Raw genomic sequence first — 25,400 nt, 5'->3', positions numbered from 1 at the left:
AAATACTCATGTTTATCTCTACTCCTTCACAGAACCCCATTAAGGTAACAGTAAAGAAAATTCTAAAGTAAAAACCCACAAGGACAAAGAAAACTTAAGATGATAGCAGATAAGAGGTCAAAAAAATTTTGGAAGGAGAAAAGCAGAGAGACAAGTGATAATTAAAGTTTTAATTTGTTCTAGGTGAGAGGATAAGAAGCAAGCTAATTAAAGCTCAGAACCCCAATGACTCAGGAATCAGAGGGTGGCAGGGGCCTGGGTGAAATATCTGTAATGAGTAGTTCAGAGCACCCGCCTTCCTAATCCTCACCCCAATCTCTTCAGAAGTCAAGAGGATTACCATCTGGAGAGGTTGGCAATAGACAAGAGTCCTCGGAAAAGAGAGGTTTAAATGGAAGTGTGTGCATGTGTGTGCAGTGCATGCGTGTATGTACACTCAGCTTCCAGATGCCCTGATTTCCTCTCTGGATGGGTTGGGACTGGGGGACAGGGATGACAACAGAGAAAACCCCTGAAGGTCCTCAAACAACATGGTCTGATCCCCTCCCCATTATCCAGGCCCATCAGTGGACACACCTGTTGAAGTACACAAAGCTTTCTATCGGTTCTTATTAGCTTTCTGTTCTTCCATATCTAACTGTGACGTATGAACAGAAAGTCAAGGCTCACTAGACAATTCAAGAAAGTGTCCAGCGGGAAAGACAGTGAAGAGTAAGGACAGAAAGGACTCAAAGGAAACACAGACAAGGAAACTAGAGAGCACATCTTCAAAAACAAAGATCCTAAAATGATCTTTAGTAAGATAAACTATCGTATCCATGAAATAAAAATAAGATGGTATAAAAAAAGAAAATTTAGTGAACAAAAAGTTCACAGAAAGTGAAACTAAGAAAACAAAAATAAAAAATTCAACAGCTGGAAAACAAATTAAGACTATCCACCAGGAACTAGAAAAAGACAAAGAAATGAAAAAGGGACAGAGGAAATGATTTAAAAAATAAAGAGTTAATCTAGGACTTCTACCATCCAACTAATAAGATTTCCAAATACTAAGAGCACAGAAAATCAAGATGAGGAAATTATCCCCAAAATGGTATCCCTCCCCTCCAAAAAATTTCCAAAATTGAGTTTCATACTGGGTGGGTCCAGCAAAATGAACACCAAAAGAAAAACCAACTCCACGGCTCATCAATATTTTAGAAATCAGAGAAATAAAAAGCTTCTAAAGTCATCAAGTAGGAAAAAAAAAGATGATAAAAAGGATGATTTACTGGACTTCTTAACAGAAATACTGGAAGCCTGGAGAGCATCAGAACAATAACTTTTGAGGGAAAATTATTTCCAACCTAGAATTCTATACTCCACCAAAACAACCAATCAAGTGTGATGGTAGAAATGGCATCTGATATCCAAAAGACGCCCCCTCTCCTGCATGCTTCCTTATACACTATTGGAGAGTGTATCCCACCCACCAAAATTAAAAAAATAATAATAATAAAAAATAAAACACAAAGACAAAAGACATGGATTCAGAAAATTGAGTTTGAGGTCAAAGTAATCCTAAGAATGGCTTAAGGAAGTTTTATAGCATGTACACAGCATGTCATCACAGTAATAATGTAGAGAGTAGAGAACAAGTCAGAGGGACTCCAGTTATGACCAGGGACTCGACTACTGCCACGCCACAGAAATCTGGAAACAAGCAATACATTTCATTCCTGATGAAAATCTGCGATGGTCAGTCCGACTGAAAGAAGTGAAGTCATCTGACTGCATCCCGGGTGCAAGAGAGATCATCGATTTGAGTTATGAATTCTAAATTGTGGAGGCAGACGTTTTAAATGCAGGCATTTCACCAAACACAGAAAGGCTATTCAAAAGGTGAGCATTCACGAACACGAAAAACATTCACTAGAATTCGATTAACTGTAGGGTTCCACCTTATTGAGAACTGTACATTTCTATCAGAAGACAAGGATCAATTGTTGATATATACACTCTTTAATAAGGCAATTATCAACTCTAGGTTAACCAAAGAGTTGGATATTAAGAAAATATATTCATAGTTCATGTCTCAACTATAGACAGTTATATCATACAGTCCTATTAATGTAAACAGTGGGTGTTGTTTTAACCTTAAGACATAATGACAAAAGAAAGGGAAAATGAATTTTAATGTAGGGCATTATAAGAGTTAACTTTCACCTAGTGGAATTAATAGATCCAGTCTAAATTTGAAAAATGGAAAAATAGCAACATAATCATGTCATTTAGAAATATGGATTTAGGTACCAGAATAAACCATTAAGAGTTGAAAAAGAATGTCTCCAGGGACCGGAAGTCATGGGCAAGGAATGACAGAATGGGAATTGATATTTTTCACAAGAAGCCTTGTAATACTATCTTTTAAACTGTGCACACATGTTATTAAGGAAACTTTTAAAATAATTTTTCAATGTATGTGTCTTCTCCACTAGACTGTGGGCCTCCCTATGCAAGTCCTTTATATTGAGTGAGGGACATACTGCAGACTCTCCTTCACACGTGTCATCAGTAGCCAACTGTCCAACTAACATTAAGTATCTTGTGATATTATTTCTTACACTACCTATACTCTTTTTAAAATAGAAAGAGGACAAATCTTTCAGAATAACAATTCACTAAGAAAGCACTGCTGGGCTCGGCTGCATTCCCCACCCAATCAGACTGAGCCTGTGGACCATGGACCAGAACCAAACTAAGCAAATGTAACAGCAGTGACAAAAAGGGAAAACTTGCTAATGCTGACACTGATGTCCTTTTAATATAATCTCCATAATTTATTTGCTGGATAGTCCAACCACAGTCTGTAAGGGTATTTAAAGTGTGTATATTTGACAAAACAATCAAAACACAAGTTCATAATAGTGGTTTTTCAAATGGCAGGTGAGCCACTTGGGTAACCAGAGCTTACTATCTTCCCTTTTCCTATTAGAATTAGGACAAGGTAATCAACTTAAAACTAGTCACCCGTCCCATCTTTACCTTTAAAAGAAATCATTTGACTTGATTCATGTGTGGCTTTGGACTTCCAAGTAACTAATTTCTAAAAATCATATAATATCAGTCATACATCTTGCCATTAATATAAAAACAATGTAATGAATAAAAATTAAAATGCTCCCAAAAATAATGGAGGGAGGAAAAACATGATGAAGGAGAAGAAAACCTTATTCATTATAGTTAATTACACAGAGCTGATTAACAGAAATGGGCAAGCACTCTGTTACTTTTTCCTTCTTAATTTGAAAAGATGTATAGTAAATGTATGCAACTTTGTTTAACAAGAAAAGATGTTCTAAAATATGTTATCAGGGCCAACACTGAAAAATAAAACTGGGAATAATCAGAAAAACTGATGAGAGATGCATTTTTTTTTTTTTTACACTCCTGTTCATAAAAGCAGAGGTCAGAGACTGAGACATAAAAGTCAACTAGTAAGCTCAGGTAAGGGGAAAAAGAAACAATATCTGGGTTTTTATTCAAAATTTAGCTTCTTTACCTAATTCCATATCATCATTTGCCCTAGTTAAAACACTGGAATAAAAGTTCACAGTATTGATTATGTTGTCTAAATATTACTCTGGAGTTTTGGCAGGTTCCTATTTCTACAGGAATTCATGAGCACTGTAGACTGTAAGAGCTAATGTACATTCTGCACGTATAAACTTAACTGCCACAGAGGTGTTGTAATTGTGTGATGCAGGCACAGTTTTGCATAATCCCTCAGGTAAAAGAAAATAATGCTAATAGAATCACAGGCCATTTTTAAAAGGTCTACTTATTAAAACAAAGTTTTTAGACATGTCACATTTCTGCTCCCTCTTGATTCGTGAATTGATTAGTAATTTTCTCCATTCTGGAAGCTTAAGTATGAAGAGACAGTTTCTCCTCTTAAAAAAAAAAAAAAAGATCCAGCCAGTCTTCAAATAGGAACCCCGTTGCTTTCTGAACTTACCCATCAAAGCACTAATACGTGCAAAGATGAAAGGAAAATCTGAAGGCGCAAGAAGGAAAAAAAGTTAGATTCTATGCTTGTGCAAACTTAAAACGTGAAAAATTGTAAAATTCATAAAGACTGCTTTAAGCCCTATTTGAACTGGAAAGCACCACCCTCACTTTCCTCTCCCAAACTCAGCAAACTCCTACTCCAAAATCCACGTCTTAGTCACTCATTGCATGCAGCTGTAGTTAATCCCAGAACATGTTCTCCAAGTCTTCCTACAGCACTCAGTACACTACCTTCCAAAGACCTACATACATGTCTTTCCATGAGTGTACTGAATTCCTCTACAGATATCAAAACATGTCTCATGACAATTAAGTGAACAAACCACTGAAGACCTTAATAATATTCTCTTCATCCAATAAAACAAAAATAATAGCAAATCAAATGGATGCATGAGATAATGATATTTACCTGAACCTAAAAGATAAATATTCAAAATTCATTAGGGACCTGGTTTGATGAGAACCAGTCTGTATCCTCATGTATAATCTAACACTCTCCCTGTCCCTATCTGCCCCCAGTAAAATGTCCCCCCATGTTGCCATAGCACCAGGTAGACATCGATACCTGAACTCACTACATACTGCTCAACTCCTTTCTTCGCAGAGCGTCCAGGAAGCAAAGACTTGGTTATTGTCATCTTTACATTCCCCGGTGCAAGGACAGTACAGAACACTTAGTACGCGTTCAATAAACATGTGCTGGGTTAAAATGGAAGTGAGTAAACTCCACTTACCGCATGAGCGGTTTTTCTTTGATGTGAATCATTTTTAATTCAAATAATTTCATTTTCAAGAAAACTTTCAATTTACGACCATAAATAGAAACCCAGGATTGCCTGACACAAATAGAAGATAATCACAAAATATAGACTATGAGGACAAAACAGTACGATTACATTCTAACTGGATGCAGACACCTGCCCAAGGCTCTTAGACTGAGGCCTGTTCTTTAGAAAATGAAAATAAGGGAAGAGGGGCTATGAAGTGTCTGAATGGTATCACAGCAGACTTCCATTTATAAGAAAGACAAAATGCTTAAGAAACTGACTTTCTTACTCTATGATTCGGTGCCGTGTAATCCTATGTCTACATGTTACCCAAAACTATCTTGCCTAACATCAGCAGAATGTGTGGCCCAGGCTGAGAAGCACTGGGCTGCATGGTCTTAGGCTGCACGATGACCCCAGGCAAGCTACCCACTCACTTGGTCTCCCCACTGGCAAAGGAGCATGACCCACCTAACAGCTTTGGTAAGAATTATAGGAGGTGATATAAGCAAAGGGTTTAGTAAGATGCCCTGGCACTTAGGACAGTCTCGGTAAACACCAGACCAATGTTAAAATCCTATTATTCTAATGTAAAATGGTACCACCTCAACAGTAGGGCAGTTTCTTGAAGAGTTAAGCATAGGATCACCACACAACCTAGCAATTCTACTCCCAGGTGTACACCCGAAAGAAGTTAAAACCAGTATTCAAATACAGACTTATACATAAACATTGATAACAGCACTTTCCACAGCAGCTAACAAGTGGAAACCCACATGTCCGTCACCAGACAAATGGAGACACAAAAGATGCCACATCACTACAATGGAATAATCTACAGCCATAACAAGGAAAGAAGCACTGATATGTGCTACTACAGAGATGAACCCTGAAAACATTATGTTAAGTTAAACAAGCTAGACACAAGAGGTCACATATTATAGGATCCCATTTATATGAAATATCCAGAATAGGAAGATCCATAGAAGAGCAGACTAGTGGTTGCCAGGGGTTAGGGGGTAGGAGGAAACAGAAAGTGAGTCTTTAATACAGACCAGAGTGTCATCTGGGGTGAAGGAGATGTTCTGGACTAGATAAAGATGGTGGTTGCACAGCACTGTGAATTGTACTAAATGTCACTGAACCATACGCTTTAAAATGTTAATTTCAACCTCAATTAAAAAAAAACTCCTAACTCTAAATGTGATAAACCTCGTAGGTAACATTCCATTTTCAACCTGGTAAAGGTCACAAAGCTAAGTAAACTAACATTCAATGTCAAAAGTAGGCTACCTTCACTATAATCAGTCTTACCATGCAAAAATCCAAATAAATTCTACTCTCAGTGATGAAAAGCACTCCAGTTTTACCAGAATCATAAAATTTATGCTGGCGTGGGCCCAGCATTAAAGTGTTAAGGATCTGAAATTCTTGCTACGCCACCGAATGAGCACATAAATTTGAACAACCACCGTCAAACAACCAGTTTCCTCATCTATAAACTGAGGATTATAACACCTGCCCAGGAGGCCATCGTGAGGACTATGTTAATCCAAGTTAAGCAAGTAAAACAGCCAGAGAGTAAGCCCTTAATAAATATTAGCTCTTATTATTATTCAGAAAGTGGAGATAAACAGAAGCTCGGCCAGGGTTACGTGAGAGCACACACATGGAAGGACCTCGTGTAACACCTGGCACGGTGACTGTTGTCATTATGGGCATCTGGTGACAACCTCTCGTATCTTAGAAATAAGAAACCGAGCCCAGGAAGACAGTGATGATCACAATGCGGAGGAAAAGGTGACTGAGGTCACACACGTAGGGAGGCACTAAATTCTTGTACTTCCTGAAAAGTGAATTATTTACCTATCATACACCCTCAACTGAAATAAAGCACACAGGGGATAATTTTGTAAAATTCGGTCTAAATTACACTTCTTTACTCCTTTACTCCTAAATTACATTCTGGGTATGGCCACAACCTCTGCTTCTAGAAACAAGCAACAGCGCCGTGTAGGCAAAGGATAACAGTTCCAAATCTCCGTCTATAACGCACATCCCTATTCTAAAAGCCAAGCTTGTCAGAAGTGCTCTCACTCCAGAAAGCACATGAAAACCACGTCTGCTAAGAATAGTGGGTTCAACTTATCAGTTTCACTTATGAAGAACGGCAACATCACACTGAAGGTTTTTTCCCCCACAAATCCCCGGCTTTTACGGAATTCCTGTAAAAGCCTGGATGTAAACTACTACCACCGAGGGCTTTAAGTCCCTTTCACAGCCTCTGTACTCCCGCCATGCGCAGCACGGCGCGGCCTCCACTGTGCAGGAATTCTCTTCCTCCAGCAGTAAATCCCTACTGGAAAAATGTCTGTTTTCCATGAAGGGTATCCTAACTCACTGGGGGCTTTTCCTCCATAAGCACTGTCAAATGGCCACCGTTAGGAAGGACGAAAATCTGAGCCTGTAACACACTTGGGCCAAATCTGATTCAGCTATGATCTAGAAACCTTTGCTCGCCTACCCCTACTATTAAGTATCGCGCTCCATGCAAGAGAACTCAGAGGAACATTACCAGCCATGACGCAAAGTAGCAGCTGCCTCCAGTTTACTCCGGGGGATTAGTACTGGAGAGAAGACCACAGGACCCTAGCACGGCAGAGAACCAACAACAGAGAACCAGCGCGCAATAATGACCTCTCAGGTACCAGAAACTCTTGAGGACTTTAACAGCAGGGTCAAGGGACAGCCCAGGAGCCGTCAGCGTGTCTCCCACCAGCTCAGCGAGGAGCTGGGCACTAACAGTCCAGCCGGAAACGGAGCAAGCCCCGGTGGAAACTCGAGTGCCCCTCTCAGCCAAGCACGGTGCCAGATACAACCCAAACGCACTCGGACCTTTCAGCACCGGGCTCCAGAGTGTTCCCAGGCCAGAGTCTCCAATTCTGCAGATTCTTCCCTTCATTGGTTGGGAAATGTCCGGGAAGTACCAGGTACTGTCCTAGATGGGGGGCCACACCCGGGCCAAACCAGGTCCCTGCGGTCTACAGCTTGTGTCCCGATGTGAGCAACAGTGACCCAACAAGAGCCCCTCAGGCGGTAAGGGCCATGCAGGGAACAGAACAGGGCACGGGACCACAGGGGTGTGCAGTTTTACTCAAGTCTATCTGAGCAAGTCAAAGAAACATTTAACAAACACTTAGAAGAAGAGGGCAAGCCCGACAGAGACCCGGCCGAGAGCCTTCCAGGCAGAAGGAAGGGCTGGGCACAGGGACAAGGAGGACTTGTCCTCAAGGACTCTGAGGGAAGCAAGGGGTCACCGGAGGAGTGCCACAGTTTGCTTACACTATCTCAAAGGACTGTTCTGGTCGCCCTGCTAAGAAACGACCGTGGGGCAGCAGAGGTCAGGGGTCCACGGAGGTGATGGGAGCTGCTGTGTGGGGCTTTAGCCCAGGGGGAGCCACTGAGGTAGTGAGAAGACGCCGTTTCTGAGCTATTCTGAGAAACAATGGGATTCTCTAACCAACTGGAAGCTTGAGAAGAGGAGGAGGACTGTGAGGTGCAGGCCCGGGCAAGCAGGACGGAGCCGCCACCTACTGAAACAGGAAGACTGTCTGAGGAGGACCCTGTTACACACGGGAAACTCTGGAACTGTCAGGAGTAATTCTGTGTTCTCTACAGACTTAGGACCCAACCAACTCTGCCTCCCACAACCGAGAACCCAGAACTCAAATTCACGGCCTCCCTTGCAGCCAGGACGCGGTGAGGTAGCTTCGGTTCTGCCAGTTGGACCAACCACAGCTGCCGTTTACCTGGAAGTGAGCGCGCTCAGTTCCAGGTGCTTCGGTCCCAGCTTCCGTGGCTCTGGGCAGCAGGGGTCGAGTCCCTGGCGGGCAGTGGAGTCCTTCCTGGAACCCTCTGCCTCATTCTCCACTCTGCACTTTACTACCCTCGTGACCTCATGCATAAATGGGGTAAACTGGCTTTGAACTATCGTTCTGGACATTACTCAGAGGATGGTGCGACAGACCTGATGTCATGAAGACTCAGGGCCAATGAGGTCACCAGGTAATCACTCCTTTCATCCTTGATGTTTGAAACCAACAACAAAGAAGACCAGGAAAGAACTCAGTCAGAGACACCAATGGAGAAGGTGTCTCCCTTGAAGCCCAGTGCACTTAAAAGGAATTCTTGTCTTTTCTCTTCTCCCAGGTATCAAAATTTGGCCAGCTACTTGGGGAATAAGATCTTCTCATCTCCAAGACCTCTGACAAAGGGCACGGGACTTACAAGCACGAAGTAGAGAAGGAAAGTCTTACTTTTCTTTGAAGCCCAAAACACTGAGGAAAACTTCTGAGGATGTAAAATGCTTCAGATATCTAGATTACTGAGATATCAGAAAATCTTAGGAAATTTAAAGGTAATATACTAATTAAATGAAAGGAAGTCTCCTTTTTTGGCTGCCTCTCTTAAAGACATATTCTGCAGTCATACAGCCCACTGGCCAACAAGTACTGTGACACTTCCCTTTTCCCCAGCTTTCCCTGCAAACAACGGTAACAATGATACTATGAAGGGACACGTAATCCTTACAGGCCATGCTGGGAAACTGTCCCTGTTTAGCTGTCTTTCCTGGGGTGTAACTCTGATTAGAGTTCCTTTCCCATCAGACATTTCTCCCTAGCCCTCCTCGGGGCCGTCTACAACTATCCAGGTGGGGCTAGTTTTTCTCAGTCTCAGGTCCATTAAGTGAAATTTAATTATCTCAGCAATGATCCCTTTGCATTTTAATTCAATGCTCTCAGGTTTTGCTATTTATATTAGTCTCACTTTTTGTTTCTGAATGTTGGATGGTCTATAGAAATTGACCTGGATCCTTGCCTTTGACTAACCCTGAAGAGTCAATTCCACTGGTTTACTCGGTAGTTGTTAAAAAAGAAATAAGTACCTTCTTGATGATCAATACCAACAGAGAGACTAGTTTGGTTACTTCTTCGGGATACAGTCTGTTTTCTTCTTCACAGGAGACAGGAAGCTGGGTAACTGGCTGTCGTAGACCATTGCTACGTTTTGGTTTGGGGCTAAGTTAGGAGGCAAGGGATGTTTGCTTTATACATACACTCTAACCACACTCAGGAATCAGCTCCAGAATTTTCAGGAAATTTCTAACACCTGATCGCACATGGGGAGTTCCTCCTGAGGCCTAGGAAGCCGGGCTGAGCAAGTCCCGAGCCAGGGAGGCATCCGCACAGCGACTCTTCGAGAAGCAAGGCTGCCGCTTTTTTCCTATTTGTCGCCTTGTGTTTCCCTTCTTCCCCTCATGCTCTCACCCATCTTCTTTCTCTTCTCCTTCTCGGCTAAAGTGTTCGGTTTGGTTTGGTTTTTCTAATTTCATTCGCAACTACTGATTTAATTTTTAATGTTATTCTCCAAAGTGAAAAGTAAAAATGGCCTTTGTAAATATGTTGTGTAGAAAAATAATCAAACTGTTATAAAGAACTTTTGAACAAAAAGAATTTCACTTTTGGCTACTAACATGAAAGAAAAAAACTTATTTTGCCCTTGAAAAAAACCTTTTTTTAAAAACAGTTTTATTTATTTGAGGGAAAGAGAGGGAGCACAAGCATACATGAGTGGGGAAGAGGGAGAAGCAGACCCCCCATTGAGCAGGGAGCCCAATGTGGGGCTCAATCCCAGGACCCTGAGATCACGACCTGAGCTGAAGGCCAACACTTAACTGATCAAGCCACCCAGGTGGCCAGAAAAAAACCTGTTTTAAGAGACAAAAATACAGGGACGCCTGGGTGGCTCAGTTGGTTGGACGACTGCCTTCGGGCTCAGTTCATGATCCCGGAGTCCCGGGATCGAGTCCCGCATCGGGCTCCCAGCTCCATGGGGAGTCTGCTTCTCCCTCTGACCTTCTCGCTCACACTCTCTCACTGTCTCTCTCTCAAATAAATAAATAAAATCTTAAAAAAAAAAAAAAAGACAAAAATACAGTCATCAAATCCATCGTCATGGGAGTTAAAGAGGAGTGAAAGTTAAAGCACAGAAGATAAGTCTTAAAAGTCCTTATTTCTACTCAGAATTCACTGTACATAGTTTATCCTAATGTTGTAAAGTACATACTTATTTTCAGAACTACTTAGAAACTAGTCATCTATTAACTGAGTAAGTAATTATTGGGTCTCTCTTTGCTTGCTTTTCTGACTCCAAATAAAGTTAGCATCTCAACATTATGATTTTCTACATATTAAAAAGGATAGACAACATTCTACATACCCAGCATACAACAGGTATTCAGAAGAATGAAATTATCTGAGAAACTGTCACTTTAAAAATAATAAAATTAGGGGTGCCTGGGTGGCCCAGGTGGCTAACTGCCTCGAGCTCAGGTCAACCCCTGTCGGGCTCCCTCCTCCTCGGGGAATCTGCTTCTCTCTCTCCCTCTACCCCTAGCCCCCACCTCCACTTGAGCTCTCTCTCTGTGCTCACTCTCAAAAAAAAAAAATAAAATCTTGAAAAAAAAAAAAGTAAATTAAAAGTAAATAACTGGTCGCACTGATTGTAACAAATCTGCCCATCTTTGAGGAAGAAAGAGCTCTTTCCCCTCTGGAAAAAGTTTTAAAGAATGTGTTCGTAGTGATATTACTACAACCCATCAAGTGTCAAGCCATAAATTTCAGAAGACGGTATTTGAAGTCATAAGACTTTAAAACTCAAAGCTAAAATGAAAAAAACATTAAACGACTATTATTTTTAAAGGAGCATCCAAGGTGGGAGATCCTGTAGTCCAAGCCCCTCATTTGGTAGATGAACAGGGTGAGGTCCTGATTTATCAAACGTCCCACACAGACTACAAGCATTAATCAGCGAGAACTGCACTGTCCCACCTCCTGATTCTGGGCACATTTCATCCTTTCGGGGTAGTGCTAAGCTCCTGACTCACTGGGCAGGGCCTGAGGACAAGCTCCCCTGAAGGATGGCAATGCTACTGGCCCAAAACCTGCTCTGGGGTCCTTACCTACCATGTGCCTCCGACACCTGCTTGTCAACACTGGCTGCATGGGGGTGTCACCAGTGGAGCTCAGAAAGAGACAGAAGGGGGCCTTAACATTCAGATGTCCTTGATATGAGCATCCAAACCAGTGTGTAAAGCAACCTAAGAGATTCTAACATTCAGCAAGCTTGAGAACTACCGGCCTAAAATATGCCACTTAGTCACTGTAACTGTCCATTTGTCTTCTGGGATTTTTGTTGTCGTTTAGCTATTTCTGGGATTGGTTGTGTTTCAGGGAGCACTGAAATAATGTGGTTGGTTGGTTTTACTGGTATCACCCATGAGCTTAACTTGAATTGTTTAAATTTTAACATAAATACCACATTTAATGTTTCTTTATTTGGAAAAGCAAATAAACCAAATTTATTTAAAATATACTCAAGCTATTCTAATACTCCCTAAAACATATGCTTAAGATTTACATCTCAAAAACAAAAACATACTAGAAAAGCTCAAGAGATATTTTAGTTGAAAGTCCATGAATGTAAAATACATAGAACTCATATGTGAGTGACAAAACAGTATAAACTACAAGCAGAGAACAGGCACTGTACACCACACGTAATCTTCAGACTATCTAAAACAATGTAGATGTTCAGATAAAAACACACATAGTATAAACTTTCTAATGTAAAAGTAGCTATCCAAACTACAAGAGAAATCATCTCACATTTTCTCACTAAAATTTCAAGGATGAAACCTGGTCTTTGCTCATTTTTAGAAAAAAGGCTAATGATATAAAAATTTCTATTTAACTTGAAATGTGATCTCTTCGAATCCTCCTTTACTAAGAATGTCACACTGAATCCTTCAAAATATGCTTCAATTCAACTACAATATAAAAAGTAAATAAAACCAGCTAAGTATTCCAGAAATTTACATTTTAAGGAGCAAATAAAAATTATCATATCTACAAATCTTTTCAAAAATATTCTCTTGGTACAAAACTCCATCTACAGGGAACTTTGGCATCAAAGATAGTAGCATCTGCTATCTACTTGGAAGCAGAAATAGGAGGTGTAAATGTATTTTGTTGGTAAACCTTAAATACCTTCATGTTCACTGATGAAGAACAACTGAGGAAATCAAGACAAAATGTGGCCAACAAAAGACCATTATTTATACAAATCTGCGATCCGCTGAAAGGACTCCAAACATTTCAGGTGTACAAGCAAAGCAGCTTGGCTCCAAGTCCCTTAGTACAGAACATGCCTATTTAAAAATGCTGCAAACACCACAGTAAAAGAAATCTCTCAGCAGTCATTATTTTACTGCCCAAAATGCTTATCTTCATTTTATTCATGTATTTGTTCATTTATATACATATATCTCTGCACACATAGAATACATGCCTAATGTATTTAATATGCATATACAGATAGATTTTGTTACACTAAGATACCACTGTCACACAAATGTTCTGTTTTATACAAGTCTGTGCAAGCAAGAGTGTGCACACACCGGTGTGGGTGGGTAGGTCTTTGGGTGAACATAAACTATCAAAAAATTAAAACGGACACTAGGCACCCATCCTTCCCCATGAAGTCAAGCCTTCCTTTCTCATCCTGTCACATCCCATTATGCTCCTTAAAAATAGGAAGCCTAAGGTCTTCTTAGGCAAAACCAAAATTAAGCCTTGATTATTGAATTCACACTTAGGATTCAGAGACTGAGTCCAAACGTTTCGTAACCCCAAACTCTGGAATTATTAAGTCTTTAACCAATACTCCCCCCTCCCCATTCATCATGACTTTTCAGAGCCATTGTTCAAACTGTATCAAGACATAATTTTAACTGTATTTTTAAAAGTAAACACTTTTTACCAGAATAGATTGACAATATAAAGTAACACAGGTGGGAATCCTAGAACTTGCTTGGCTGCCTCAGTAACCCCAAAGAAAACATTTATTTTAGCCAAACAATCGTCCTGTTTGTCTCCTTTTAGAAGCATCTGCCGCCAAAATAAACATTTGCATTGGAAGAAGTGTTTTGGCTGTTAAGATGGTACCAAATAAAATGCTTATGTTCTGAAATAAATATTTTACTCAAGAAACACACAGCAAAAATAGACATATCCAAAGGGTGCAGAAGATAAAGACACAAATGAGGATACCTACTGATTTCTAAAGTCTTTTTCAAAACTTCCATTAGGGTTTTAAGTGTTAAGTTTGGATGGACCACCTCAACAAAAATAACTAATTTCCATTTAATTTTGCTAGAATATCTTTCAAAACAATGATTATATTCTTACTGTTATAGCATGCTCTTATTGTTGTAAATGTCTTTGAAATACAGGTGTGTTTGTAAAAACTAAAAAGTCATGTTTTTCCATTCTAAAAACACTCATAAACTTAAATCTCTCACTTTGCCCTCTTTCCCTTTCCTTGGCTTTATAATGCCAACAGGCATTAGATTATACAAACTTGTGCAGCAAGGTAAGGACAGTTAAAATATCAACCCACTAACCCTTGATAACTCGGAAAAAGTCTCATACTACATCGATAATTGAAATGTGCTTGACACAAATAAATATACCTCTGCTTCTAGAGCCTTCTTCCCCTGGGTGCTGTTTGTTTCATATGAAAATCATTTTTTAAAGCAACTCAGCACAGGCCTATGTATACATTTATGATCACAAAGGACAAGAGAAGTAAAACAAAACATTTGCTCACCCACATCCCCGATCCAGCAAAGGGTACCTTAGTGTCTATGTTTTTTAAAAATCTGGAAAACTCAGGGTCCGAGTCTAGTAACCTTAAAGGTTATACTTCCTCTGTGTAGCTCTGTATTAGATGAAATCAACCAGAATACTTCTGTTAACCATCTCCAGGTTTGAATTCCAGAAGCCTGGAGGCAGAACATTCTCCACAGAGAAAATTCATTTCCCCTCTCAGCTCAATAAAAACTCAAGCAGACTAGTTTTTAGAGCGCTGTGCAAAACTGATCTGTTCAGCCATGTATGCGCCTGATGATGTGGGAGAATCGGCACATGAAAGACCACAACTCCAGTTCCAGTTAATAAATACCAAAATGATGCACCATTATCATGTCATACCTGAAGATCCAGTCGTGCGTATATTTCAAAAATAAAATTATCACCATACCAGTCAAGAATCAGCAGGTTAGCAGTAAAATCAAACACTCAGTGGCCACTTCCTCCTCTCAGAAACCAAAAGCAAGCAATGATACTATCCACATTAAATCTCATATAAGCATGGCAGTTCTACCAGAATGCTCATTTAAAATTCCCATCACAGGAGTGGAATGCTAGCCAGGAATCAAACTGTGACCCCTGAGCCAAAGACAACTTACCACTCGGCTGGTAAGTGGGCAACTCAATTTACAAACTTGAATTCCTGCATTTTAATCCTTTGCAGAAATATATGAGCAATATTAAACGAACCGGATTCAGCTCATTAGAGGTTCACAAACCAAACACAGAAAGCTCTGGAGGCTATCCAAAGCGAAGTCATGCCCAGGTGGTGATGTCCACTCAATAAAAACTCAATGTCATCATTATCTTTCAAGTCTTTCCCTGAGAAACATTAGCAGCCATGATTACAGAAATGCTCAGCCTATTACATTAATACTTGGAGAAAACACACAGGACCAGTAGCCAATCACCGTGCCAGGACCCTGTGTGTGGATAAATTCATAATTACCCCAAATTTACAAACAAAGCTTCTCACTGAGAATTCCTCACCAAAAAAGCACAGGCTAAACCTAATGAAGTAAATGTGCCCTAATCACCTTTACCTAAAACCTTAACTATTTTCTGTTTCAATTTCAAGGCTATTGATTAGCCTTCACCTAACTAATCACATGAACTTCGTATTATGAAGTATAATCTGGGTCCCCTTTAAATTGTTACATTCAAAAATGCATTCACAGCTATTTTCAGCCTTTTAGGTATCAAAGCAAGATACTATATTTTAAGACTATATCATAACTAAATGAATGGGTGAAAAAGCAATACAGATTCCTTAGAACCCTCGATTATGATGACCTCAATACGAAAGGCTGACATTTTATTGCCATAGCATTTGGTTTCTTGCCAGATACACCATTTTCCTTTCATTATCAGAAAGATCTGTCCTTAATTAGAATTAGACATTTCTTCTGGTTAGCAGTAAAATACCTAATCTAAAATCTTAATTAAAAATTTGCTGAAATACTTGGGTGAGTTATCTTCATCATTTTGTCCCTTCAAATAAATCCAAGAGTTACTGGATTTCAAAACTATGAAAGAGCCGCCAAGAACCAAAGAAGATTAAGGCTACTGTACGCATTCGTGTATGTCCTCTACTTTTAACCCCATACATGTGGGGAAGAAAATCATGAAAAAAATATTCCTAAGTAATCATTCCTTTTCTTAAAAAAAATAATAAGTTTTATTTTCGGGCACACGGTGGCTCAGTCGGTAAGCATGTGCCTTCGACTCAGGTCATAATCCCAGAGTCCTGGGATCAAGCCCTGTGGCGGGCTCCCTGCTCTGTGAGAAGCCTGCTTCTCTCTTTCCCTCTTCCACTGCCTACGGTTCCCTCTCTAGCTATCTCTCTGTCAAATAGATAAATTTTAAAAATCTTCAAAGAAAAAAACATCTTTTAACTAAAGACTTTATTTATTTATTTGAGAGAGAGAGAGAGAGAGAGCATGCATGTACACAAGAAGGGAGAGGGCCAGAGGAAGATGGAGAGAGAGAATCTTCAAGCAGATTCTGTGTGGAGCATGGAACCTGACCTGGGGCTTGATCCCAGAACCCTGAGATCATAACTACCATAACCCAAGCCAAAGTCAGATGCTTAAATGACTGGACCATCTAGTAAATCATTCTCTACACACACTTTCCATTTGTTGGATTTCTACTTTGGGATTGCAAACTATGCCAATGTGGAAACCTTATAATAAGACTTGAACTCATCACAGAAAAAGATAAAGGAGCATCTGGTAGCATCTTGCCATGAACACCACCATTTGAAATGACTTTCAAATCTAAAATCAGGAAAACAGGAAAAAAAGAAGATGCAGAAAAACAAGGCGTGGTTAGCATCTGCTTCTTTCCACTAGTCCTGCTACTTCTTCTCTGCTGCCTCTCTCTCTTCCTGTGGTCAGGCTATCATACAGAACCATCAGCTCCCAAAGGAAATCAGCTACAGAGGAGAATTCGGATTTTGGCAGCCAGCTGCCTGGGCCTTCTTCCCCTCAACTAAGTGCAAATTAGATTAAGACTAGAAGAAGGAAGAGAGAATCACATCTTACTTTTCAATCATCTACAAATTATTCCCCCCTCACAATTAGTAACCTCAGCTAAAGATGTTTTACTCTAGGCAGCAAAACATTGCTGTAAAAAAGGAATCATGTTGAAAAAAATTAAGAGAGCAATTAAGTGTGCAAGTGACTGAGAGAATTCTGGACAGCCAATTTAATAAAGGAGAGTAAGAACTATTGACAGTAACAAGAGCTGTTTAAGGAACCAACAGCTAGGATGCAAAGGCTGAGCTACTTCTACCTTTCCCTACAACTACCTTAAAATAAAACTATCACCCAAGGAGGGACAAAAGATAAAGAGGAAAAACAACCTTCAGTCTTAAAGGAAAAGGCTCAGATGCGACTTCATGAACACAGCTCTGGAGCGTGTAAGAGTGAATCATTCTCCACATCCACTTGAGAGAGAACAAAAGTCGGATTCAGTGGTTTCCCCCCACAGATGATTTTTGGTCAAACACAAGGAAGATTTCCCAGTGAGGAAGTATATGAGACCCTGGAACGGGTTCCTGGCAACGTTATGGAAGAACCTATCTAGAGGGAGTAACACGCACCCAGCACCAGCCCAATGCACCCCCAGGGGCAGACATGGTGTGGGGATTTACAAGTAAGGCTTTCTGGTGTTTCTAGTGACTAAGCACCCTAACGAGTCTCAATCTAATTTAGTCTTTTCCTAATTTCATGCTTCCTCAGGCCAACATAACAAGGATCTACTCTCTAGTATCCAAGAGACCAGGTTTACTATAGGTAGAAGGTAGACGGTCATTTAAGGTGACTCCAACTATTCGATTCTAGAGAAAAAGGAGAAAAATACTGGGTCTTTAAAAGGAAGAAAACTCTTTTTTAAGTAAAAACACAAAACCCATCCAAATCTAAGAAAATAGATATACACCAAATGCTCTCCATGAAATTAATATGTTAAGAAATAAATGCAAAATAACTTTTTGGGAGAATAAAAAACTTCTCTCAAAGTTGATGCCATTTTCATGGTTATTTATTCTTTAAATAATTAAAACTTCACCGGACGAAGTCTATTCACAGTTCAAAATCTGCGAGTCTGGCATCAGAAATGTTAGCAAGCCTAGTTCACCTCGGAGGTTTAGATCTATATAACTCGGCGCAAAATGTTGACACTGCCTATCTTTTAACAGCCAGTAACACAGTAGCAGCCCTCTATGACCAAACAGGTATTTTCGTCCACTTTTTTCTAAGAAGCTCACTTTTCCTTTTTTTCTTTTCTTTTCTTTTTTCTTTTTTAAAGAGAAAGTGCGCGCACACATATATGCAAGGGTGGGCAGGGGACGACAGAGGGACAGGGAGAGAGAGAATCCTAAGTAGGCTCCCCGCTGGGAACCCATGCAGAGTAGGGCTCCATCTCATGACCCTGAGATCATGACCCGAGCAGAAATCCAGAGCCCAATGTTTAATGGACTGAGCCACCCAGGCACACCACCCTCCCCAGTCCCCACCCCGCTCCTTTTTTAAGCAGACTCCCTGCCCAGCATGGAGCCCAACTCTGGTAGCAGTCACAATCCTGAGATCAAGACCTGAGCAGAGCTTAACCGACTGAGCCACCCAGGGGCCCCATCACTTCTCCTTCTTGGAAAGAAAAGGAAACTGGATGTGTAGTTACTTGAAGAAACTACGAAAAGAGAAAAGAAAATCAGTGAAATGCCCCTAATTCTCTTAGTACCAATCTTAGGCAGACTGTAAGCAATAAAGACAAAACGTCACCAAATTGAAGGGGGGTGGGTTCTAACCAGCACAAACCTGCTGCTGTGGGTACTGCATTCCTCCCATGGCCCCGGGGGTCCGACCCTGGATGCTGATTGGATACCGCTGTGGGCCTGGGGGACCATAGGAGCCTCCTGGGTAAGGGCTGCTCTGCTGAGGCTGAGAATGAGGGTTACTGCCCATCCCGTACAACTGAGGTCTCTTCATCACCATGGGATCCATTGGGCTTCCCTGGGAAGAAATAAACAAAGACACAGATTAAGTTATTATTTATTACAAAGGCAGAAATTTTATTATACTATCATATACGTTAAAAACACAACTATCCTTACTTTTGACAATACTAAAAATACATAATACATACAAATATCAAATCATTATGTTGTAACACCTGAAACTAGTATGCTATCAGTCAATTATTTAATTAAAAAAAAACAATAATAAGCTGGCAAAAGGAGAACGGTTAGGAACAAAGCCTAGACAGATACAAGACATTTACTGTTTACTTTTAGGAAGGTTTTAACAATTATGAGGGCTCCTACGTAAACAAGAGTAGGAAACAGTTTGCAGAGAGAAAACATCTAAAATTCTAATACATATATAAGAAATGAGCATGATAGTTAACCTCACCCAGCTACTTTCAGCTAACTAGTAATAAAGACAAAGTGTACTGAGTGTTGGTTAGCAACGCTTTTTGACCTCAAAGTATTCTTAGAACAACTACTTTAATGTGGACCTGAGTCTGCAACTCCTGATCAAACATTAATGCATCTGAGTGCACATTAGAAAGTGAAAGGGAGGATTTCTGATTAATATAGAATGCCTAGGGTAAAAATTTTCAAAGCTCACTACTGCGCATGAATAGGCACCCAGACTCTGAGTCACAATCCACCTTCCCCATGTCAGTATCTTACCAAACATAACCAGTTCCAAACTAGACTCTGAGTTTTATTTTGGGTTTGGTGAGTCAGCCCATGGGCCCCAGGGCCAAGGCCATTCAGGAGAGCCAGAACTAGAGCCTCCGCTGGGACTTTCTTGCCCTGGGTGTTTCAAAGGAGCAAAGCGGAGGTGGGGGAAGTCCCTCCCCGCGGTGCTACAAAAGCCTGCAGCATTCACCCAACAGATCCCTCCTTCCTTCCTTCCTTCCTTCCTTCCAAAACCATATATTGATCCCTACTGTATGCCAGATTCTTTGTAATATATTAGAAGGCTTAAAAATTAGCAGAAGGAGTGAGGAAGCGCCAGGCTCAAGGTGGGCATAGAGAGGCACAGAGCAGCAGCGTAAAGCAGAGAGGCTCAAGGGAGGTGAGCTGTGTAGGAGGGTATGAGGAGACATAGGCAGTTCAGATCCATAGGACGGAGGAATCTGCAGAGAAGGAGCTGAAGCAGGCAGAACCAGCACGCGGGTGAGCCCTGCACGCCATCTTAAAGGCTTCAGATTGCATCTCGGGGTGAACCACTGGGTGCTTTTAACAGAGAGCTACAGTGGGATCCAGCTTTCGGAAAGCCTGTTCTCCAGCAGTGGCCTGGAGGCAGGGCGGGCTGCTGCAGGAAGGGGAGCTGAGGTTCTGAACAGGCGGCACTGGTGGGAGAAAGCCAGCCCAGATGCAAGTAATGATGGAAATGCAATACGGACTTAGAGACTGAGCAAGTGACGGAAGAAGACAGTCAATGGTGGCTCAACGGAGGGTAAGACACCAACTGAGTCAGATATGCCGAGAAAGCAGCAGCTCTACCCTCTCCCCCACATGCCAGAGAGCCTTCAGAATAGGAAATCTGAGGTTCCTATAGGAAATCCAGCCAAAAACATCTAGAAGGAAGGGACCCAATGTGTTTATAGTTTGGGGAATAAGGGCTGACCTAGAATGATAAATAGGGAAAAATCAGCAAACAGAGGATACACGCTCCTGGAAAGGCAGTGATTCTTCTGTTTTACTCACTCCTGTATCTCCAGGACATAAGTCAAATAGTACACCTGGCACAAAATAAAATGTTCACCAAATACTGGATAATATAAAAACTCAAGAACTTCATCTAGGAAGAATATATGAAACAAGAGCAATGGGTAGAGGACAAATTTGTAAAGAATATCACCATTTTAGGGAGAAGGGAAAGCAGGAGCCCACAGGGAAGCCAAAAGAACAGTCAGAAAACAGAGATTCTAGAGGGTATAGAATCATGGAAAAGAAGGGAGTCGTGCGTGGCACCAAATTAGGTGTGCCAAATGCCGGCCAGGTAGGTGTCCAAGAGGTGAGGGTGAAAGCTTTTCTCGATGACTAGAAGGGAATTACTGGGTCTGGCAAGCAAGGCCTCATCAGAGGTGAGAGCAGTAGTCAGAAGGTAAGGAACGTTAAGACATGAATGGGAGGGGAGACATGAGCCAGGAGCATAGACGGAAAACCCAAGCTGGGGAAGCTACAAGAACTGGTGGTCTTTCCTCCCACTGATACCCCAGCCCAAGGCTGGTATGTGTAGTGTGCCAGTGTGCCAGGCACTGAAGAAAAATGACCAGCCAGCACTGGAGAAATGACCAATTCCCTGAAGGAGACAGGCTGAAAAAAGATTAGAAGGCACACAGCAGGGGCACCTGGGTGGCTCAGTGGGTTAAAGGCTCTGCCTTCAGCTCAGGTCATGATCTCAGGGTCCTGGGATCAAGCCCCGCATTGGGCTCTCTGCTTGGCGGGGAGCCTGCTTCCTCCTCTCTCTCTGCCTGCCTGTCTACTTGTGATCTTTGTCTGCCAAATAAATAAATAAAATCTTAAAAAAAAAAAAAAAAAGGCACACAGCAGACATCCTAACAGGACACACAAGGCACTATGAGGAGGGAGCATCTTCATGGGTCTGCGATGGGCTTTACCAAAGCCTTCCAAAGAGAAACTCAGCTCTGAGGGATTCTGAGGAATTTGCCAGGAACTCCATCTCACCTGAATGAAAATACGTGTAGGCCCAACAGTTCTGCTCAAAATTCACTATTTCATGGAATTTTAGATGTGTTACTTTCACCAGTCAGGGAAATCTTGTACTCACAATGACGATACACTGATGTTACACAACCTGGGCTAACCTCACAATTCAACACACAAACATGTATGTTGATAGAGTGTCATAAAACGAAAACCGAGTATTAAGAATTAAGTTTTTCCCAGAGTGATTTAAATTAGAACATATGCCTTACAAAAGCAAAATGTAATTATTTTCCCCACTTTCTTTCAAAAGATAAAATAAAACTTGCTACAGAAGTGTGAAAATCAAGGCTTAACTGGTGATCTCAGAATCCGCCGAATGAATGAATGGTCAACAGAGAGGCTGAGTAAATCAGATTTCAAGCTACATTTTGAATATGGAGTTCTGAGGCAGCCCTATCTTTACATTCAATCTGGATTAGCCAGGACATAGGAAAGGTCTACTGATTTCACTTCAAATAGTGTACCACCAAAACTGGCTTAATTGAAGCAGAAATTTAAAATGGAAAAAATGATTGGAATGTCTGTATTTTAATGCCATAGATAACGGTACAGCAAATTCATCTTACCGGTGACTAAAATTGTTTCCTATCTGTCTCATCATTGCCATAACCTCTCACAGTCCTACTTAAAATTCAGTTAATTTGCACCCATGTCAAAAATGTTAGCCTAACCCTGAGAGTTCTGAAAATCAAAACCATGAAATACGCAAATCATCTGTACCTCTCAAAATGCATCTAATACCTTTCAGTGAGACTTCAGATAGGAAAACAGATACTTATACAGTGCAAATTATTTAATTTTAACCTCTCTTTATGGCCTTGTGTTAAATACTCATCCACACCCCAAATTCATCCTGTGTGCTCTTGCTATTTTTTTTTTAAGATTTTACTTATTTATTTGACAGAGAGAGATCACAAGTAGACAAAGAGGCAGGCGGAGAGGGAGAGAGGGAAGCAGGCTCCCTGCCGAGCAAAGAGCCCGATGCGGGACTCGATCCCAGGACCCTGAGATCATGACCTGAGCCGAAGGCAGTGGCTTAACCCACTGAGCCACCCAGGCACCCTGCTCTTGCTATTTTTAACATTAAATATGTACAAGGGCAGGATCTCAACCCCAGCTTCTCACTATTACCTCTTTAGGAGAAACCAAAGGCCAAAGCAAATCTAAGTCTAACCCAAAAAACCTAAAAGCCAAGTCTCTTCTCATATTCACTTCTAACCCAAAACGATTTTGTTTCTCAGCTATCCCTCATAGCTCGGTTGATCAATCCCTCGGTTGATCTATTCGAAAGTCCCATCATCTTCACTCTTACATAAAATTTACACTGTCTCAGAGAAACTGTCCCCATGAAAACAGTCCTCAAGTACTCTAAACAGACATGCTTGTCCTCCCTGGGGTCCACTGCATAAGCGCTGTCATCTGCGCGTCAATTCTGTAGAACAAGCTGGGTGCTAGGAAGGCCGCAGTACGGAGCACCCATTTTCAAAGCGCTCAGCACAGTTGTGTACGTTTAGTTACTCAGTGTCTCGTGCAATTTTATTTCTTGGTAAGACTCTCTTGCAACTCCTCCCTTGTTCAAAGAAACTTTTGTGTGTACATGTATATGTGAGTCGGGACACCACACACGCACATGTATGCACCCATGCTTTCCTAGATTTCCTTTTGGGAAGCTGCCACGGCTACCTACCTCCTCCCAAATCCTCAGAAGGTTTTCCATTCCCAGGAAGATGAAATAAGGAGAACAATGTGTATTTTTTAAATGTATACTTGAATATAAATTCCAAACTGAGGCGGCACAGTTAAGCTATATTATAGGTAAAAGAGGTTTATCAAAGACTGGCCTCAGAACTCAACAACACCTTTTTTTTTTTTTTTTAAGAAATCTATTTATTTGAGAGAGAGAGAACGAGAACATGAGCAGAGGGAGGGGCAGCAGGCAGAGGGAGGAGCAGACCCCCAGGTGAGCCGGGAGCTGGACAAAGGGCTGGACCCCAGGACTGGGACTACGACCTGAGCCAAAGACAGACACCCAACCAACTGAGCCACCCAGACACCCCTCCAACAACCCTTTTAAAAGATGATCCAAATTAAACAACAGCTTATATACTTTCAGTATACTTTGGATAGACTTTTTTTTTTTAAAGTAGGCTCCACTCTGGGTGTAGAGCCAGGAATGTGGGGCTTGAACTCACGACCCTGAGATCAAGACCAGGGCTGAGATCAAGACTTGGATGCTTTAGCACCTGAGCCACCAAGGCAACCAACTTTAGACAGACTTGATGTTTCTTATACTTATTCCTTCATTACCACTCTTCCAGAGTACGCCTACGTATGCATTTATAATAAAGATATCGATGTAACTGTATTTACTACTAAATATCAAGGTAAGGATATAGTTTATTAGTAGTTTATTTCTGAATACAGTATTTCACCATTTTTTCAGCCCAATTCCTGAGACCACAAATCGAAGAAGGGCATTGCAAAACCCACTGAAAGAACTATTGTATTTTCTGGATTTATAATCATATCTATATGTCTGGATTAAATAAGAGCTCAGAGAAACTCTTCCCATTTTGAACCACTATTTGGGAGAATATTCTATCATACCAGCAGCTAAAGAGAACTTTGAGGTAATACACCATTACCTATAAAATGACAAAAATAATGAAACCCAATTTGAGAAAATGAGTGTTTGCACTAGTGGATTTTATACCTACTAATCGGCTTTTCACCACTACTTCACTCTGAGAGATAACACGACAATGAGCTTTAAACAAAAGCTTTAAAAACTATACGTTGTTCCAACTCTTATCCTTTCTCTCCAATGGGGCAGGAGTGTGATTTATCCCAATCTGCCTGCGGCTATGCGATTCCTAATATTGATGGGAGACGGGATGGTCCAGTGAAGAACGTGTGGGCCTGGCTGCACGGTGGGCCCACGTCCTCACCTCATCACTTACCCCCGCTGTGTGACCCTGAATAGGTTGCTTATTAGTCTTCTCAGTCATTAAATGTAAGAAATAATACCTAACTCACAAGGAATGTGAAAATCAAATTAGTAAGAACTGTAACAGGCCTCAGAGCTACTTACCAATTGTTCAAAGGAGAAAACTAGAACAACCCAACTCTTCAACAATCACAGAATATGTGAACAAGCCGTAACACAAGAGCAGAGTGGGCCAGAGACATGGAAAAGTACACACAAAACAATGCCAAATGTTTAAGAGCGATGTGCATGAGTTACGACTATGTGAAAATCAGGCTGATAAGGATCAGAGCCAGCACAGCGACCTGTACGGAGTGGCCGTCATATCGTGAAGCCATCTATGTTTACTCTTCTGTGATAATGTCTAAATATAACTCAAAAATGCCCATTTTTTCCCAGGCATGCTGCAAACATTACTATGGTTTTCTGTAGTGCGGGGATGGATGGGGCACAGCTGTCCCAGGCTCGTTCTCTCCCATCCCCGCACCCACACCCCATTCACAGCATGCACGAGCAGGGGACAGCTGCTGGTCCTCCTTCTGACAGCACTCCTGCTCTCCCCTCTGGTCTGAACC

General features: G+C 41.2%; 1 protein-coding gene across 9 annotated transcripts in view; it reads right to left on the bottom strand.

The window, feature by feature from the left end:
* ARID1B (AT-rich interaction domain 1B) overlaps positions 1-25,400 on the bottom strand; it is a 441,388-nt gene that overhangs the window by 370,106 nt on the left and 45,882 nt on the right. For all 9 annotated transcript variants that reach the window (XM_047732510.1, XM_047732515.1, XM_047732511.1 and 6 more), the window contains exon 2: positions 18,910-19,104. In XM_047732510.1, the coding sequence (XP_047588466.1) occupies positions 18,910-19,104 (195 nt within the window). The remainder of the gene's footprint in view (positions 1-18,909; positions 19,105-25,400) is intronic.

The sequence above is a fragment of the Lutra lutra genome, chromosome 6 (genome assembly GCF_902655055.1).
Source record: "Lutra lutra chromosome 6, mLutLut1.2, whole genome shotgun sequence".
Classification (NCBI taxonomy): Eukaryota; Metazoa; Chordata; class Mammalia; order Carnivora; family Mustelidae; genus Lutra; species Lutra lutra.
The sequence above is the reverse complement of the archived record's forward strand: the minus strand, read 5'-3'. Positions and strand labels throughout refer to the sequence as shown.